The sequence below is a fragment of the Patella vulgata genome, chromosome 1 (genome assembly GCF_932274485.2).
Source record: "Patella vulgata chromosome 1, xgPatVulg1.2, whole genome shotgun sequence".
In the NCBI taxonomy this organism is placed as follows: Eukaryota; Metazoa; Mollusca; class Gastropoda; family Patellidae; genus Patella; species Patella vulgata.
Window position 1 is genome coordinate 36,902,674 of NC_065879.2, and position 19,886 is coordinate 36,922,559.

The following is a 19,886-nucleotide window of genomic DNA, read 5'->3' on the forward strand; positions in this document are numbered from 1 at the left end:
AAAAGGTTACTGGCCTATGTATAGCTCCCTTAATTTACACATAAACTGACCTAAAACTGCACATATAATAAACCAATTCCCATTGAAATAAAGGTGAAGCCGTACCGCATAATTATATGATTTGATGAAACCCAACTGCTACCTGAAGTTTCTCGCCTATCGAAGTTATAATATCCGCCGGTGTCATGGCGGCTCGCACATTATAAGAATCATTGCTTTGAAAATGTAGAACGCATTAACACAAAGAAAAACTGATGGGTAACTAGTTTAGTGGTCCAGTCTTCACTATACTTTGTGATAGAATTACTTATTTAAAAAAAACTGAATGATGTAAAAATAAAAATGGTTGGAGTGCCCAAGTTTAGATTTGTCGTTGATTTCATAAAGATGTTAGGATATAGAACGTTAAATACTGTGTGATTCAACATGGCGGCCGAGGGGTTTAATATGATATAAGTACGAAATACATGTACATGTAGTACCAAATGGTTTATATGTATGAGAGTCAAGGTTTGGACTAAATGTCTTGGGGAAGTAGGGGGCGACTAGCATGTGCCTCTCTTTAGTGGACCGATGTGAGATTGCCCATTGTATTAACTGGACGGGTAGGCCTATTCACCTTCAGTTATGTGTCAAAGTCAAATAAGCGGCTTCGTATCAACACGGTCGGCTCTGGGCCGGTTTAATTCTACGTATCTCTCGTAGCTGAGAGAAAAAAGATTTTTTAGCCGAGAGAATATCTTCCGTCAGAGTGGTTGTTGATTCATAGATTCTAATAACCCCTTTTGAAGTTTATATGAAAGCTTTGATATCTGCTATGCAGATCTAGTTATTGTTATTTTTTTGTTGTGTTTTGTCCACAAATCGGATTTCTCAGAATCTAACCATAGGATCGTTCTGAAACTTTTACCTATCCCCCCAAAAATGGGTAGTGGCTGTTGATTAAATATATTTTCAAAACGTTTTACGAATCCGAAATCACCGAATTTTACGAAGGAATGCATTTGACCTACAATGCTGTAACTTTGTGACTATTTGACCTATTTTACTAATTCTTTTTTTTTTGAGTATCTTGAAACATTTACTTCAAATCTGCAATTTCGGATTTTGGCATTTCGAAAATTCGTCGCTGTCATTTCGAACCGGAAGTTATTACCAATTTGACAACTTCTTTAATAGTTGTGCGATTTTCGTGAAATTTAGAATGTTAGTAGATCTTGCCAATGCGACTTCAATGATGTCCTTGTAAATTTTCTAAATTATCTCCCCTTGGTGAAATTAAGGATCAAAGTTTTCAAAAAAATCGTCGAAATATAGGTCAGAATGACCTAAAAAAAAAATTCGATACTAGACAAGTAATTACTGATTCGTACACAAAATATGGAGTTTGTCGATCGAACCGGAAGTGCCACCATCTTTAAACGTGAAAAATCGGGCGTCATATTTTCGGAATCCTGGAAGGAATGCCTAAAAATCTATCGGATCAGAATTTTGATTTCGGTCACGTGATGGTCACCATTTTGAATTGAAAATGAAAAATAGAAGCAATTTGAAGGGCCGGGACTTTGGAACACAAGAACTCTCCTTCTAATTAAGCTAGAATGTTCAAACTTGGTGTAGGCGTTCACTAGGTCAATGTCATGATTGAGTTCAAAGATGAGCATTTTTTGCCTAGGGTAAGCAGAGATAAGCAAGCTGATTTGTTGATTCTTTAGGGCACGATGACATTGGTTATAATGAATGGAGGGCGATGAAACTCTTGTCAATCGAGAGGCTAATAGCTGGCCTGTTGTGTGAAATCATTGTATCATTTTTTGAAAATGTCCGGGGTAGCCGAAAAAAGGAGATCGAAATCCAAAAAGTCGTATTTTTACGATTTGGGGCATTTTTAGAGGTCGTGTAAAGTAAAATAAAGCATGCATATACATATATTATTGATATTAAATATATCATAAAAATTTGGACACAATACGCCCATTACCACCCCGGACTCTGTGCCTTACCCCCATTTTGATCCCATTAAAAAAAAAAGAGTTTTAGCAAAAAAACGATTTTCGGAATTTAATATTGGTTTTAACCCTGTACCCAGACAAGATATACATATTATTATAATCCCTATGAAATATTTTAATTATTTACTGCTATAATATGAATTATCACTTATTCCCCGTTAAATAAATATCGGTCACCGGGTGCAGCTGTACAACTTCAAGGACCCTGGCTTCAAGTCAATTTACGGCTTCCATGAGGGGAAAAAAGTGGAATTTCGCCGTGACACCGGCACCGATTGTCCGAAAACCATGAAATTTTGACACAATACGCCCATTACCACCCCGGACTCTGTGCCTTACTCCCATTTTAGCAAAAAAAACGATTTTCGGAATTTAATATTGGTTTTAATTAATTTTGAAATTGCAAATGCAAAGAGATTTTATCGCCTCTTCCGTATGTGATAGGTATTGGTACTATACACATTATCCTTAAAAGACAATTTTTTAAAATGACCGTAACGATGTATCGACACTAGAAACCGAAATCGCCTATTTTGACCTTTTTTGACTGCTGAGGCATCCTTCCGGTGGTCCAAATCTCTGGAATTTCTAGCGGTTGGCTGCGCCGCGATGATATTTATCACATATTAAATTGGGAAAATCCTCAGATATCAAGAACAATAAAAATTCGATAAAATACGGCAATTTTTTAAGCAAAAAACCTTTGATTGTTGGGGGTGGGTTTTGAATTTATTTTGAACGTTCTCGGAATCCAACACTCTTCTATTTTTAATATGTGATAACTAAGATCCCAAGGTACACTCTGTGCAAATTTGAAGGCAATCGGACGACAGGAACGTTGCCTGGACAGAGCAAATCAACCCGGTCGCGAAAATTTACTCATACTTCAAAGTGATTATCATGTTGTGTTATGATCGCCATGTTAGATCAATCTGAGTCTCTGATCCACCGTCATCTACCAAACCACTCCGAAATATACCCAAAATCCCAAAATCGACCGTAATTTCTTTTTACTTCGCGCATGTGCCACGCTGGAACCAAAGGTACGTTGACTACCAAATTACGGCGAGGAACTTTTCACGTTGGTACCTAGGTGCACTGAAAACTTCAAGGCGATACCTGTATTCGTTCAGGTCGTTTGTTCTTGACACGGTTCCTGCCGTTCGTTTTTTCCGCCATTTACGGCTTCTGTAATGGTGAAAAAAGTGGAATTTCGCAATTCCAAATGCAAAGGGATCTTATCGCCTCCTCCGTATGTGATTGCTATTAGTACTATACACATTATCCGTAAAAGACATTTTTTTTTAAAATGGGCGCAACACCAGAAACCGAAATCGACTATTTTGTCTTTATCATACATTAAATATTATATGCCATCGGTTAATTTTTATACGCCCACATTGAAATGTGGTCGTATATTGTCGTCGCCGCCGTCCGGACGGCTAAAGTTAATATCCGATTACTTTAAATTTATACACAGTGTTTAAGGTCATGAGAGGAAGAAGCCTACTGATTTTAAGCGATTTCCGATAATTACTGTCAGAATTATGGTCCTTGACCACTTCAAAAAATCTTGTGCACGCTCTAGAGGTTAAATTCAATATCCGATTGACTTTAAATTTATACACAGTGTTTAAGGTCATGAGATGAAGAAGCCAATTGCTTTTCAGCGATTTCCGATAATTACTGTCAGAGTTATGGCCCTTCATCACTTAAAATAAATCTTGTGGATGCTCTAGAGGCCAAAGCTAATGTCCGATTGACTTTAAATTTATACACAGTGGTTAAGGTCATGAGACGAAGTAGGCGATTGATTTTCAGCGATATCTAATATTTACTGCCAGAGATGTGGCCCTGATCACTTCAAAATATCTTGTGGACGCTCTAGAGGCCAAAGTTAATATCCGATTGACTTTCAATTTATGCGCAGTGTTTAAGGTCATGACACGAAGATGCCTACAGTATTGATTTTCAGCGATATCTGATATTTACAGCCATTTCCGATAATTACCGTCAGAGTTATTGCCCTTGATCACTTTAAAAAATCTTGTGGACGCTCTAGAGGCTAAATTCAATATCCGATTGACTTTAAATTTATACAGTGTTTAAGGTCATGAGATGAAGAAGCCAATTGATTTTCAGCGATTTCCGATTGAATCCTTTGAAAATCACACCTAACTCTAAAACTAAAGGCAAGAAACGGGCCGGTTTACATTGAAGCACAACTAATTCCTGTCCTGCGTACTCTGTATATAATATACGGTTTTCTAAATATGCCTTGGATGGTAGCCACAAGTCGACAAGTTTTGTTTTGTATTTTTCCCATTTTGTTCATAAGGTAAATGTAACTTTTCAGATACCTGATGACATTTATACTTATTGTTTCAATAGATTCTAATAACCCCCATTGCAGTTAATATGAAAGCTTTCATATCTGCTATGCAGATCTAGTTATTATTATTATTATTATTACAGCATATTTATAGCGCGCCCTTTCATAAAACATGTTCAGGGGCACTTTACAAAGTGACAATATAATCATAAATAAACAACAAGATTATGGACATCTTAACGATTGTATACAGAGTCAGTTAAAAGCCTCATTAAATAAATGTGTTTTAAGTTGTTTTTTAAAAGGATATAAGGTCCATCATCTCATGTACGTAATGTTCGGCCATTATATCGTGGTTAGGTACACGAAATGAGCGGAAATCGAATTTGACAAACATCAATTAAAGAAATGTATTCTTCATGTGGTGCCGGGCATTTTTTTTAAAATGGCTGCCGAATTTGGCAATATAAGGCCATTTAACAAAATACCCATAAATTTGGTATAATAAAAGAGCATCTCTTAAGATACGTAAGATATGATTTTTGCTATGTCTTTTATATGGTTTTCGATGTCTCTGAATTTGAATATAAATTTTGAAAATACAAAATAGCAGCAACACAAATTGGCGGATATTAAATTAATCGTCATTTTACCTGTTGGATATTAGATAGTGTCCCTAAACTATGAGGTACACGGTAGTTCGATTTACCCTGTAGTTAAGATACAGTCTCCAAACCGTGTTTACACTGTAGTTTGGGTGTAGTTCGTCAAATGAAGATGAACTTTACGATATATTCATCCTGAAATAACAACCAGCGGCTGCCAGGCAGGATACGCCCACATTTTTGAGAGATGGATAGAGAACAAGCTAAAAAGAAAGTGATTTTCCTACAATCAAGGGCCATAATTCATGAAGTTACAATTCGATATGCGCAAATATCGAAAGGAACCAAGATCTTTGGGTTATAAACATGCATTTCAAGTTTCATCAAAATCGGATTAAAATTGTAACCTCTACAGGGCCCACAACCTTGATATACCATATTTTTACACCTTTCGCGTACAAGCGGCGGCCACTTTGTCCGGCAGTTTTGGTTTGATTTTCAGGAAATTTGAACTCAACCTTTATTATGGTGTTACGGTGATACATTCAAACGATTTTTAAAATCAGATAATAACTGTGACCTTCAGAGGGACCACAAGCTAAAAGAGGCGATTTTTCGTATAATCAGGGGCCATAATTCATGAAGTTACGATCCGATATGCGACAATATCAAAGGAACCAAGATCTTTAGGTTATAAACATGCATTTCAAGTTTCATCAAAATCGAATTAAAATTGCGACCTCTACAGGGTCCACAACCTTGACATATACCATATTTTTACACTATTCGCTTACAAGCGGCGGCCATTTTGTCCGGAAATTTTGGTCCGATTTTCACGAAATTCGAACTCAACCTTCATTACGGTGTAACGGTGATATAATCTAACGTTTTTATAAATCGGATAATAATTGTGACCTCCAGAGGGACCACAAGCTAAAAAAGGCGATTTTGCGTACAATCAGGGGCCATAATTCAGGAAGTTACGATCCGATATGCAACAATATCGAAAGGAACCAAGATCTTTAGGTTACAAACATGCATTTCAAGTTTCATCAAAATCGAATTAAAATTGTGACCCATACAGGGTCCACAACCTTGATTTACCCTATTTTTACACTATTCGTGTACAAACGGCGGCCATTTTGTCAGGCAATTTCGGTCCGATTTTCCCCAAATTCGAACTCAACCTCCCTTAGGGTGTAACGGTGATATAATAATACGGTTTTTTAAATTGGATAAAAATTATGACCTACATAAGGTCCACGAGCAAAAAAACGCGATTTTTTGTATAATCAGGGGCCATAATTCAGGAAGTTACGATTCGAAACGAACCAAGATCTTTAGGTTATAAACATGCATTTCAAGTTTCATCAAAATCGAATTAAGATTGTGACTCATACAGGGTCCACAACCTTGATTTACCATATTTTTACACTATTCGCGTACAAACGGCGGCCATTTTGTCCGTCAATTTTGGTCCGATTTTTTACGAAATTCGAACTCAACCTTCCTTAGGGTGTAACGGTGATATTATAATACGTTTTTTTAAATCAGATAAAAATTATGACCTCTATAGGGTCCACAAGCTAAAAACGCGATTTTTCGTACAATCAGGGGCCATAATTCAGGAAGTTACAGTCCGATATGCACGAATATCGAAAGGAACTGAGATCTTTCGGTTATAAACTTACATGTCAAGTTTCAACAAAATCGGATAAAACTTGTGACCTCTATAGGGTTCACAAGCTAAAAACGTGATTTTTTGTACAAACAGGGGCCATAATCCATGAAGTTTCGATCCGATACATGCCAATATCGACAGCAGACAAGATCTTTTGGGGATAAACCTATATTTCAAGTTTCGTCAAAATCGGACAAGAATTGTGACCTGTAGAGAGTCCACAAACAAATTGTGGACGGACGGACAGGGGCGACGACAATATACGTCCACATGAAAATGTGGGCGTATAAAAAATGAATATATTGTAAACGCGCTTTAAATATCTGGATGCGATAGACTTCGTGATAAAAAATTCAAGGTACATATATCATTGGCAATAATAAAATTCAATTTTAATTTTTAGTGACACACTGTTAACCAACAATAGATGTTTTAATGACAATAAGTCATAAAATGTATTCAGCTAGACGCAAGACTTAAATATAGATACAGTTGGTTTAACTTGAATAGAGATTTTAATTATCTATGCTGCATATATGCATATATCACCTTGCAGCTGAATCACATTATATATCTTTTTAGTTGATGTTCATATCGTCTTACGTATTTGTCAACATCAAGGCGAACTTGTTCTATTGTCCCATTAGCCTATTCAGACTTGTTACCACGAATTTACTCACCCCACCCTCGCATAGTTATGAATATTCTTGTTTCACTTGACTAAAGAAACATTTTTTAGGAATGTGTGCTTTTATAGATTGGACACTTGTTTGCTATATCAAATAAGGGAGACGGGGTTTCAGCCGGCTGATTTAAATTATTTCTTTAAATACAGTAAAGCTTGAAATATGTCAGTTTTCACTCTTTAGAATGTTTTTGTAAATAAGTTTTTATTGTAGTTTCCGTGACGTATTCCCAATAAGCGTTAGAAACAAAGATATATACCCTTAATCCTGGTGCCGATAAATGTTGGGTTGTGTGGAACATGCTAATAAATCTCAGGTACGATATACGTTTGATACTGGTTGATAACAGCATCATAGCAACATGATTGTTTTCACTGGAAATAAGACGCAAATACTCAAAGGGATCAGACAAACTCTAAACCAACTGCGTCCCCTTCACCGAGCCCCTTCAAAGGGGCCCTGTCTGTTTACTTGTGGAATAACATGCATTTGTATCTGTTAAATTTGTGTGGTAGACAGATTGATATTATTTATACAAAGGCGGGGGGTGATAACGCCTTACCCCAAACTGCAAAAGAAACCAGGAAGTTTCGTAGAGTGATATTTCGTAATCAGTGTGTTTTAGTGATGGGGGAATAAATAATTTCTTTTTAAATTTTTCAAATACAAAGTGGTCATAGAGGCGAAATATGCCGAAAAACGAATTTGACAAAAATCAAAAAATGTATTTTTCAAATGTATGGCGCCGGGCATTTCTTTCAAAATGACTGTCAAATTTAAAATGGCATTTTCCGACAAGACCAGCGATAATCTCGTAAGATATGACTTTTACTAGCCTATGTCTTTTAAATGGTTTTCGACGTCTCTTAAAGGTCACCGCCGAAGTCGTGAAACGCACCGTCGGGGGATTTGTTAGGGCCTGTCTCCCCCAGAAAATTTCTAGAAATTTCAAGCCGGAAAACGCGTTGTCTTGCCAGACCGTGAATACGGCAACCTGAAAGTGGTCCAATCAACAAATCAATCAATCAGGCTGTTGTCGTTGCATTCACATGACACCAGACGTGTCACTGATGAAACAAATATGCCCGAAGCAAATGTCGCTGTTAGTGCGACCCATTTGTGACAATTTCTAGGTCCCAAATATTAGCGATTTAGCTCCTTTAAAAGCGAATGCAAGTTAAATATGTTTAATAGCGCTTTTATCTAGTGTATCTTTTATTTTGATTTTTCTTATAGAATAAGGCTATATAGCAATTATGTGCGCTTTGTGTTGTATAATACTAATAATAGTATGTTCAGCTATACTTCTCGGTTAAAAAATGTATGTTTTATCTCCTATAGACACTTATTCGCTGAAATCTATGACATCCAACAATATAATAGGGCATATTAATAGATAATGGGTTGGTAGAGTTACTTGGGACCCAAGATGGCGTCTTTGTACAATTGACGTCATATTTCCATGACGTCATATGAAATTCCTGGCTTCACAGTTGTCGCAACTTTATCTATACACGGCTTTGGTCATAACCCCAGTATGACCCAATCAAAGGGGTTTTATAATCAAAATGTTCATTTCAATCGCCGGTTAAGTTAAGGAGAAAATAACCCTATAAACTTGTTCTATTTGGCTTCAAATATATGTTCATTTATGAAATTCAACTTATATACTCAGCCAAATTAAAAACTTGACACTGATGAATTTCAACAAATTTTTTTTTCTGGTAAGTCAAATAAATTTTAAAGTGTTTCTAACGATAGTAAGTAGTAAGAAGCCTTTAATTTCATAAAATTGTAAAGTCACGAGGATCACGTGACTTTTGAACATATAAAGATGAAAAACCTAAAAAAACACGTGCAAACAGAAACTCGTGAGGTCAATCGATGCAAGTTTGCTTAAACTGAACACGCACACGTAACTTGAACTGGAAAAACAAATTAAAATTGTTATTTTCATCTTTGTTAGAAAATGCCGCGCCTTTCAAATGTAGAACGTCTACGTGCTATAGGTAGGCTGTATGCTGGTGAGTCTGTGGTCACTGTTGCAAGAGCCTTTAATTGTTCACGCCAGACAATAATTAAACTTAGAATGAGAGTGCTTCAAACTGGAACTATTGCCGACAGCCCCAGGGCGGGAGCGCCACGTGTGACGTCACTCCAGGAAGATCAAGCAATACGATTACGTCATCTTAGAAACAGATTTGTCACTGCAACCTCCACAAGTAGAGAGATGTTTGGTGGAAAGGTAACTGTACAAACTGTTCGAAATCGCTTGTAGACTGCTGGTCTTCGAGCTCGGAGGCCCTATAATGGACCAATATTGACACCTCTTCATCGCCGTAACCGACTTGTGTGGGCCACAAGACATAAGATTTACTCAAAGACAGTGGAATTCGGTTGTCTTTAGTGACGAATCTCGATTCACTTTGAGATTTGCCGATGGCAGGGTCCGAGTGTACCGCAGACGAGGTGAACGTTACGCTCAAGTATGCGTCAGAGAAGTTGACCGATTTGGTGGCGGCAGCGTCATGGTTTGTGGTTCTTTTTGTGCACATGGACGTTCTCCTCTTGTTGTTGTCCAAAGGAACTTAAACGCTGTCCAGTACAGGGGTCAGATTTTCCAACCTGTTCTTCTTCCGTTTATGCAGAGCCCCGACCTTAATCCTATTGAACACATCTGGGATGAACTGGGTCGACGTGTTCGCCAGCAAGTGAATCCACCACTGACGTTTCAGGACCTTCAACATGCTCTTGCATGAAACTTGAAATATATCTTTATAACCCAAAGATCTTGGTTCCTGTCAATATCGCGCATATTGGATCATAACTTCCTGAATTATGACCCCGATTGTACAATATATCATCGGTACACCCTAAGGATGGTTGAGTTCGAATTTCGCAAAAATCGGACCGAAACTGACAAAATGGCCGTCCCTGGTTCGCAAATATACTATTCAAAAAAAGTAGGGGATATTTGATTTTTAAGTGTTATTAAAGTCACCTAATGAAACTCGCGAAGAAACAAATGACAAAATGAAATGAAGTTCACATTCATCGATTTATTCCAAATGATCGTTAGACTAAGTAAGGCACAGACTGACCATTATAAGGGTAAAATGATACCCGGGGTCAAACAGCAAAGTTACCACAGCATCACAACCAAGTCAGTAACGGGTAAATCCTCCTCTGTTTGCCAAACAAGCATTGATCCGACGTGGCATACTCCTAATGAGACGTCTAAGGTCATTTTTGTCCAGATTGTCCCATTCCTGTTGCAACGCAGCAGCAAGTTCTTGGACATTGGCAGGACGTTGTTGACGTTGACGTAACCTCTGTCCAAGCATGTCCCAGACATGCTCGATGGGGGAGAGGTCAGGACTCAGTGCTGGCCAAGGTAATGTGGTGATGTTCTGTTGTTGGAGGTAACCTGTAACGATCCTGGCCCTGTGACATCTTGCGTTGTCATCCTGGAAGATGAAACGGCGGCCATGACGTCGTGCGAACGGCACAACATGGACTGCCAAGATGTTGTCCCGGTAGTACTGGCCTGTAACACGCCCTGCAACAACATGTAAAGCCGTTCGTCCAGCAACAGTGATGCCTCCCCACACCATAACAGAACCACCCCCAAATCGATCATGTCTGATGACGTTAACGTCTTGGAAGCGCTCGTTTCGACGACGCCACACCCTCCTACGTCTGTCCAAAAAATCAACAGTGAACCTTGACTCATCTGAAAACATCACATTGCTCCAGCGTCGATTATCCCAGTGTTGACGATCCCTACACCAACGACGTCTTGCCTGAATGTGATGATCTCTCAAACAAGGGATCACGCGAGGACGTCGGGCGCGAAGGTGACCCCTATGCAGTCGATTCCGAATCGTCTGGCCACTCACTCTCACACCAGTGTCTGTTTGAAGATGAGCGCTGATCTGATTTGCTGTGATGACACGATTTCTCAAGGCCAAGGTACGGATAAATCGATCCTGGGCTTGAGTTGTCGCCCTTGTTCGACCTGAGCGTGATCTGTCCTGTACAGACTGTGTATCACGGTATCTGGACCATAGCCTGCTTATGACAGACTGCGAAACATTCATCGTCTGTGTTGTGCCGATCTGTAGCATGCCAAGGGCACGTAACCTTTCATTTTGGGTAAGCCGACGCATATCAAAATTTGTTTTCTGGTCACTAAAACAATTAAACTGATGTTTCCACCCTGGAATTCAATGCCACAATGACTGTAACATTCAAAGTCAGAGTCGTGCAAATCTTGGGTTGGACCCCCATGATGATCCCAAGCATCACCTGCATTCCATGCGGTAGCTATTGGTGCGTTTGGGCGTCACATGTAACTGGAAATGTTTCTTCTGTTAGGTTCTATAGTGACTTTTTTCGTAGTCATTTGCATATTTTAGTATTATGCCCCCAAAATCAAATATCCCCTACTTTTTTTGACTAGTATAGTATCAAGATATTATGTATCAGGGTTGTCAGGAGCACAAAATACTTCCCGGTGAGGAGCAGCCTCCTAATGTGCCTGCCTCTACAGGTGGGCAAAGCGTATATAACCGACGCCCTAGATGTCCAAAATACACCTACGTCGTGTGACGCCAACAGGCAGCCTCGTCACATCTCAATTTTGGAAAAATATATTACTGCTCGGGAACCATGTGACCTAGGTATTTAAAATGAACACAAAATGGCATTTTTTCATGTTAATCTGGATTTCAAACAAAGTCAACGTGTCCTGTTTTCTATTTGTCATTCGTTTTCTGTGGTTATATTACCGGGGCTTCAATGTGAACGTTCGTATAATTTGTCATTTATTATTTGTGTATATTTGATTTTTCTGTGGCTAAAATAAAACTGATATGATATTGAAATTTCTTTGGAATTATGAATAATAAATTCAATATCCTCTAAATATTTCATAACTAAATTCATGTTTACATTTATTTTGAATGTTCGCATAATCAATCATTGAAATGTATTATTTCATTTTGTGTATATTTAATTATATTCCAGATAAAATAAAACGGATAAGATGTTAGAATCACATTAATACTGGCCGATAAATATTTCATAAATAAAATCATATTTACATTTATTCTGAATGTGAAACAGATAACGCCTTATCTCTCTTTATAAATCTCTAAATTAATTATTGATAAGCATTTTCCATGTCGCACAATATGGATGTTTGACAATATCACTACAAACTGCAGGTCCGTCGCTCAAATTGTGTTAACATAGTACGTGTTTTAAAAAAGAATGTCCATTCACTTTTTACGAGACTGAGACGTCACATCAGACGCGGCTCTAATGATTTCCCCATTGACTTTAATGTTAATTCTCGTCTCTTAGACCGGCTCTAACTTTTTCCCAAATTTTCGTTGGGTAGAACGCTTTCTGCCACAGATGGAGCAACATGTGGCAAACTCTTGCCCAAAAGCATGTATGAGGTTCACCATGAAAAACTTGAGATACACAAGCTGGAAGTAGAGACATGTAAACATGCAATTTTCGGCCCTACATTTCAAACTAACCAACATCTCAACTCTTGTATTCTTCCGCCTCAAAATCGTGAATATTCACCAAAACCTGGCAGAATATGTATTTTCAAACCCCTTTCTTCGATTCTACATAACAAAGGCAACAGAAATCGCCATGCAAAAGTGAGAAAAGGGAAAGGGAGTGAAAGACTAAAAATAACGAGACGGCGTAGAAATATTTGGCGAGCTGTGTCCATATAAACATATAGTCAATATGTCTATCATCTTGCACTTTCCACCCAGAAATCAAGCTTATTTCTGACCAATTTGCCCGTGCATCCTGTATAAACCTTACAAATTACGTATCCATATGATTCAAACCTCGGGACTGGTGTAATATTATTGGGTGAATTATGCTATCCTAATGCATAATAACATTTGGTGTCTGTTTATTTATATTACGATAAAATGCTAGTAAAGAACATTGACCGAGTATTTTGTCGAGGCCAATGTCCATATAAGGGTGGTTCTCAACGGCATGAGGCGTAAAATATAACCAATCACTTAATTAACTGCATAAACTTGGCCAATTGAATAATTAATAGCGGAAATTTGGATATATACAAAGCGCTGGAAGTGGGCTGTACTTTTAGATATCATGTAGATTCTTTACATATCTGTCCAGCATTGGATTCAGTAAACCCCGTTGATTCGTAGGCAAGCCATGATGTAGGGGAATCCGTTCGTAACTCGCCTTGCGAGTTCATGGGGTTGAGAGAATAACTTTTATGTATCCTCAGCTTGACATAAAATGTAGAAACGAAACTGTTGTAGTGTTATTCCCGTAACCATATAGTTAGCTGTTGTAAATACACAAAGTTCAAGTGAAGTCCTAGAGTAGAGAATTGCAATAACATACGTCCGAGAAAAATATAGACGATCACAGGTTAACCAGATGTGTAGCAAGACAATATATCAAACGATTTGATGGCACCGTTTTAGAGATCCGACCGACGTGTATTGTTACACTGGTGCAGTCACTAATCTTTTGTTTATATTCTATATTAAAAATCTACCCCAGGCGTTGTGCGAAAAAAAAGTCCAGGGGCTTTCTATCGAAAAGGGGTTATGGGAGGATGCATGAAACAATTTACGACAAATGGCCTAAAGGATACAATTCGAGTAAAATGGGCAGAAATATGCTTAAAAGTAATACGAAATTCCATTTCTGGGTGGAAAAGGCACATACAAAATGTAATATACTCAGCCAAATTAAAAACTTGACACTGATGAATTTCAACAATTTTTTTTTTCTGGTAAGTCAAATAAATTTTAAAGTGTTTCTAACGATAGTAAGTAGTAAGAAGCCTTTAATTTCATAAAATTGTAAAGTCACGTGGATCACGTGACTTTTGAGCATATAAAGATGAAAAACCTGAAAAACACGTGCAAACACAAACTCGTGAGGTCAATCGATGCAAGTTTGCTTAAACTGAACACGCACACGTAACTTGAACTGGAAAAACAAATTAAAATTGTTATTTTCATCTTTGTTAGAAAATGCCGCGCCTTTCAAATGTAGAACGTCTACGTGCTATAGGTAGGCTCTATGCTGGTGAGTCTGAGGTCACTGTTGCAAGAGCCTTTAATTGTTCACGCCAGACAATAATTAATCTTAGAATGAGAGTGCTTCAAACTGGAACTATTGCCGACCGCCCAAGGGTGGGAGCGCCACGTGTGACGTGACTCCAGGAAGATCAAGCAATACGATTACGTCATCTTAGAAACAGATTTGTCACTGCAACCTCCACAAGTAGAGAGATGTTTGGTGGAAGGGTAACTGCACAAACTGTTCGAAATCGCTTGCAGGCTGCTGGTCTTCGAGCTCGGAGGCCCTATAATGGACCAATATTGACACTTCTTCATCGCCGTAACAGACTTGTGTGGGCCACAAGACATAAGATTTACTCAAAGACAGTGGAATTCGGTTGTCTTTAGTGACGAATCTCGATTCACTTTGAGATTTGCCGATGGCAGGGTCCGAGTGTACCGCAGACGAGGTGAACGTTACGCTCAAGTATGCGTCAGAGAAGTTGACCGATTTGGTGGCGGCAGCGTCATGGTTTGTGGTTCTTTTTGTGCACATGGACGTTCTCCTCTTGTTGTTGTCCAAGGGAACTTAAATGCTGTCCAGTACAGGGATCAGATTTTGCAACCTGTTCTTCTTCCGTTTATGCAGAGCCCCGACCTTAATCCTATTGAACACATCTGGAACGAACTGGGTCGACGTGTTCGTCAGCAAGTGAATCCACCACTGACGTTTCAGGACCTTCAACATGCTCTTGCTGAGCAATGGCGACGTCTTCCTCGGGTAGTGTTTACTAATGTTCTGAGATCCATGAGAAGACGTTGTGTGGCAGTACGAGACGCTAGAGGAGGCCACAACCGTTACTAAACACTTTATTCCGATTGTTCTCCAAGTCTGTGAATTTCATTTTGGGGGGTACTGTGACATCACGAACGTTATCAATGTCAAGGACTTTCGGCGAGACGTATTCTTGCTTTCTGTTGATGTCAAGGTCGTCTGTGCACAACATAACACTAAAATAATTGCCTTAAACCAAATATCAAAAATCTAGTCCCAAAAATCCCGAGTGTCAAGTTTTTAATTTGGCTGAGTATATATTGGCGCGGCTTTGAACTTCCCTTTACCACATATGTTCAGATGGTTACTTAGTAGAACTGTTCTGTTTTCTGGGTGGAGCATCTGGGACGTGTATAGATTCATTCGAAGGTTAAGTTGTTGGTCGTTTTTGCCAATATAGTATTCCCCGCATCCCGAGCAAAATAACAAGTAAACAACATGCTTAATTTTGCAGTTCATGTTTTGTTTAACAGTAAATATTCGGTTATTTGACATAATCCACACCGTTTATCACCACATTTTGATACGCGTGAATTTTCCGTAATTTCATTCATATCAAACTAACAAGATGTCAATATTTCCCTAAGATTTGCTAGCTGTTTGTAGCTGCTAATAAAGTTTGTTTTTGAAACAATCTTTTTCATTTTTGGGCACTTATCCAGCACCGGCTTGTTCATATCGATGATGTTCATTGTCAATCAGGTTTACGGGATGATCTTGTTATATAAAAAATTGATTCAATTCGCCAAGTTTTTAATTATTGTCCATACCCGCCTCGCTAAATTGTACGGGATGTTACGTTTCGTGTGTGCAGGATGACTTGATATGAAGTTTGGGTATTGATGCGTATCCCGTTTCTATTTCACCAGTATCCGATAAATGGAATATTTCTATCTCCTTTTCATCTGAACGTCTTGAGGCTTTGGACCTTCTATTTTGATAGAAATTATTACATTTAGTTAGAATTAATACCACCGCAACAACGACTTTAAAAATCTCATAACCTCTAGCCTGTGAAGTGTTAACATGGCTTCGTTGACAGGTGCAATAACTATGTGATAAATCATTGCAAGATTCTAAATGTGGACAGTGTTGCGCCGTTTGACTAACAGATCGGTCTACTAGAATATGGCGGATATTGAAATGCAAATACCTATGCAGGTTGTCATATGATAAATAGTCATGGACACTTGACATGCTTTGAGAGTATGTTCACATATGAAGAACTTATCGCCCCAACAGAGCCGACACGCAACAGCTCCATACACGTGGGAGGGGTTCATTGTCAAATTTGACACTTCAAGGAAGGGTTGATGAAAACTGCCGCTTGCTGGTTTATCCTATCCATGTTTGCTTTCCTATCGGTTTTGCATAAGATTTACTGTGTAGCGTATCTTTGCTTTAGTGTGTTACGTTTGATCGGGAGACGTGTTCGTCGACGCCAACGTCAACCGACAGTGGCACTGCGAGAGGAGTGGGTCAGATTGCCCCAAATCGTGATTGCACAGTTGATTAGGAGCATGTCACGACGAATTGCTGAATTTCTGAGGATTGGTGGAGCAATTACTCATTATTAAGACAAAAAACAAAAACGTCCATTTTCACTTTTGACAGTGTATCTCTTTACGAGTGAAAGGGGGCCATCAGATAAGTCGCCCATATGAACTCTTTATGTTCATGTGTAGGCAATTGGCCTGTTCTTAACGTAACAGTGCATTTCCGAAGTTTTGTATTGTTTCTGAATATCCCCTACTTTTTTTGAAGAGTATATATATAATGTAAATTTAAATAAGAGTTATCTAACCTGGAAACAAAACTCTACTAATCATACCCGGGAATATCATTAGAAATAATGGCAGAAATTTCAGATAACCAGCTAATATAGAACCAGCTTTAGCGTGGGTTAAATTTTTAGCGGCGAGTGTTCTCTGGACGATGACCTACAAGGAACGATAGAAGATATATTCTCATGACTCGCCTTTAACAAATAACAATCAACTTTGCTTTCTAATCCAGTAAATTTGTTTAAATTTAAACTGGAACTATACTCATTTTAATGTTTCAACCCCTGTGGCTTCTATGTAGTAGGTGCCTGTTTAAAGACTACCAAAATACGTGTTGTTTGTTGTTTTCTGGATTTCAAATTTAACGTCCAATACACTAAAGACCAACGAGCATGTTAAACGAATTACATCACTTCCGATTTAGATAAAGATTAATTTCTCGCTTACAAAATCTGTTTGCTTGAGTTACAGGGGTGATTATTTCTAAATATATATTTAAAATTTATGGAAACCTCGTGTTGAAAATCTTCCCCTTTAAGATTTTTAACATATTAAGGAGTAATACAAAAAAAAATGAAAAAAAAAAATCTTGTATATAATACTTTGATCAATCTACTATGGGAAATAATGTTTAAATCAATCTGATTAAAACACAGATCCTATTTCGTTTCGTTTTTTATGGCTCAAAATTGTGTTTTACTTGTCTTTACTACACCAGCATCTGGAAGAGTTGTTATATAATTCGCGTTCTGGATGATGTGAGGGATTAGCCAATGAAACGGTCTGTTACGGCGAGTTTTTGGCGTAAGGTGCGCGGAACAGCGGGGTAACCCACTAGAAACATCAATGCTGATTGGTAAATCAAATGTCTGACGTCATAGGGTCAAAAACCGCTCGTATGACCCCTGGCGCGACCTTCTACTACACGCGGTCAGATCTTCATGTAGTAGAGGCCATCGAAAAATAAAAAAAAACGAAACAAAATATAGATCTGTATTCTAATCAGATTGTTTTTAAATATGGCAAAATTTAGGATGATTCATAATCAGTATACAAATCCTTATGAATTAGCCCTTTACCTGATCACAGCACCAGTACCATATACAACCTAAACTGGTTTGTATCAGGAGTCCTGGCCATGGGTTGTCTGAGTTGATAGGATCACGGAAGATATGAAAAGCGTCTGCTCTAGGTTCCCCACAAGTTGTATTATTTGCGCGAACAGATGGCATGGCTTCCATGTATTTATACTGCAATGCTTCATAACCCCCAACTCTATTGAAACCTTGAAACATAACATATTGAATATCAACGAAGCAATTGATTCATAAAGCTCTGTAATAATGAAAGTAATAATCAATTACATATCAGAAAAGGTAGGAATATCACAATATTAAAGAATGAAATGAAATGGGGTTTAACGTCTTACTTTTCCGCACCAACCGTGATTATATTCGCGTACTATTCTGAAGACACCTAGTATTATTGATATTGTGCTGCTTCAGATGCCCCTTTCCTTTCAAAGAAATCTGTAAATCAATTTTCCGCTGTTGTGTTACTTACCTATTACACATAATACCAAAGCTCCTACCGTCATGACAATAGTTTGTAATGTATCCGTGTACATGACAGCTGCTAATCCTATTTAAAGATAATTGTAAATTAAAATCAGGACGGTACAATTTTATACTGTAGCATAACTATGATACAACAGAGTTACAGTTTGCAAATTAAACGTCGAAATTAAACATATCACTCTAAAATGAACACCAAATTTGCTTAACAGATAACACAGTTCAGATGAAGTGTTTCCTCTAATTTTTCCTCGAAAATATTAAAGGTATTGTTATCCATACAAACTACGGTTGTTGGAAAGCTTATTATGAACAGAGTTATTAACAAAGATTTAGACAATTAACATTCCGTCGAAACTAAACGCAGACGAATTCCTTCAGCCGAAACTAAAATCCCATCTCGGTGGACATACATTTGAAATGGCTGTAACATTTACAAACATTTCCCTTCAAACAAGTAAAAACATATACCTTATTATTATATTCATGTATATGACATAAATGTACTTACCTAATACTGTATATAAACCAGTAATAAGTAATAGACCAGTAACAGATATATACATATTCCATGCTAGAGCTAGTTTTATAAATAATCCACCAGCATATATACTAACCTGTAGATATAAAATTTTAACAGGTATATTTAATGCATAAAATTAATATGAATTGAAATTGGCTAATGAAGACGGGCATGCGCCATACAGTGTGCTATGGAACTTTATCATTTAGACATTTATTTACACAAGGAAGATGATAAGCAACTCTCTAGGGCATCGAATGACTTACATATTGAATGGATTAGAATACCTTCGCTATTTAATAATTTAACGATAAATTGGATAATCGAGACTCTGTTTATTATCGTAGACGCGATAGTTGACAATCGAGACTATCTTTTCAAAACTTCAGACACTCACAACTTCGCTCATAATAAGTAATAATAATATATCCATTTCCCATTTTCTATTTCTGAACTATTATAGCAAGAACAGCCAGCTCTTTATCTAAATCTGACATAATATATCTTTAAAGTAAAGCTGAACAGTCTGGCCCGTGCACAAAACTTTTCACTAAACGTATAGCTAATTAATAATTATCCGTAACATTCTTGTTTGGGGTTTTATCTTGGACGGCGTCGGCGGATGTGGGGGGGGGGGGGTAACAGAAATAGAAATACGAACCGCTAACTTAGTAACTATATAGAGTACTAGAGATAAACAACTTAAATATACTCTAATCCTCTTCCCACCAAATCTCTTCTCCATATATTCTGGCATTGTGTATACCTG

At 37.9% G+C, this 19,886-nt stretch overlaps 1 protein-coding gene across 8 annotated transcripts in view; it reads right to left on the reverse strand.

The window, feature by feature from the left end:
• Positions 1-19,886, reverse strand: part of LOC126832165 (sodium/glucose cotransporter 4) — a 48,652-nt gene that overhangs the window by 20,892 nt on the left and 7,874 nt on the right. For 6 of the 8 annotated variants that reach the window (XM_050562882.2, XM_056099766.1, XM_056099770.1 and 3 more), the window contains 5 exons: positions 19,779-19,883; positions 19,106-19,211; positions 18,584-18,661; positions 18,100-18,305; positions 17,041-17,176 (listed from right to left, as the gene is read on the reverse strand). In XM_050562882.2, the coding sequence (XP_050418839.1) occupies positions 17,041-17,176; positions 18,100-18,305; positions 18,584-18,661; positions 19,106-19,211; positions 19,779-19,883 (631 nt within the window). Of the gene's footprint in view, positions 1-14,103; positions 16,168-17,040; positions 17,177-18,099; positions 18,306-18,583; positions 18,662-19,105; positions 19,212-19,778; positions 19,884-19,886 lie in introns of those variants that run through there. The other 2 variants (XM_056099786.1, XM_056099787.1) reach the window with 2 other exon arrangements.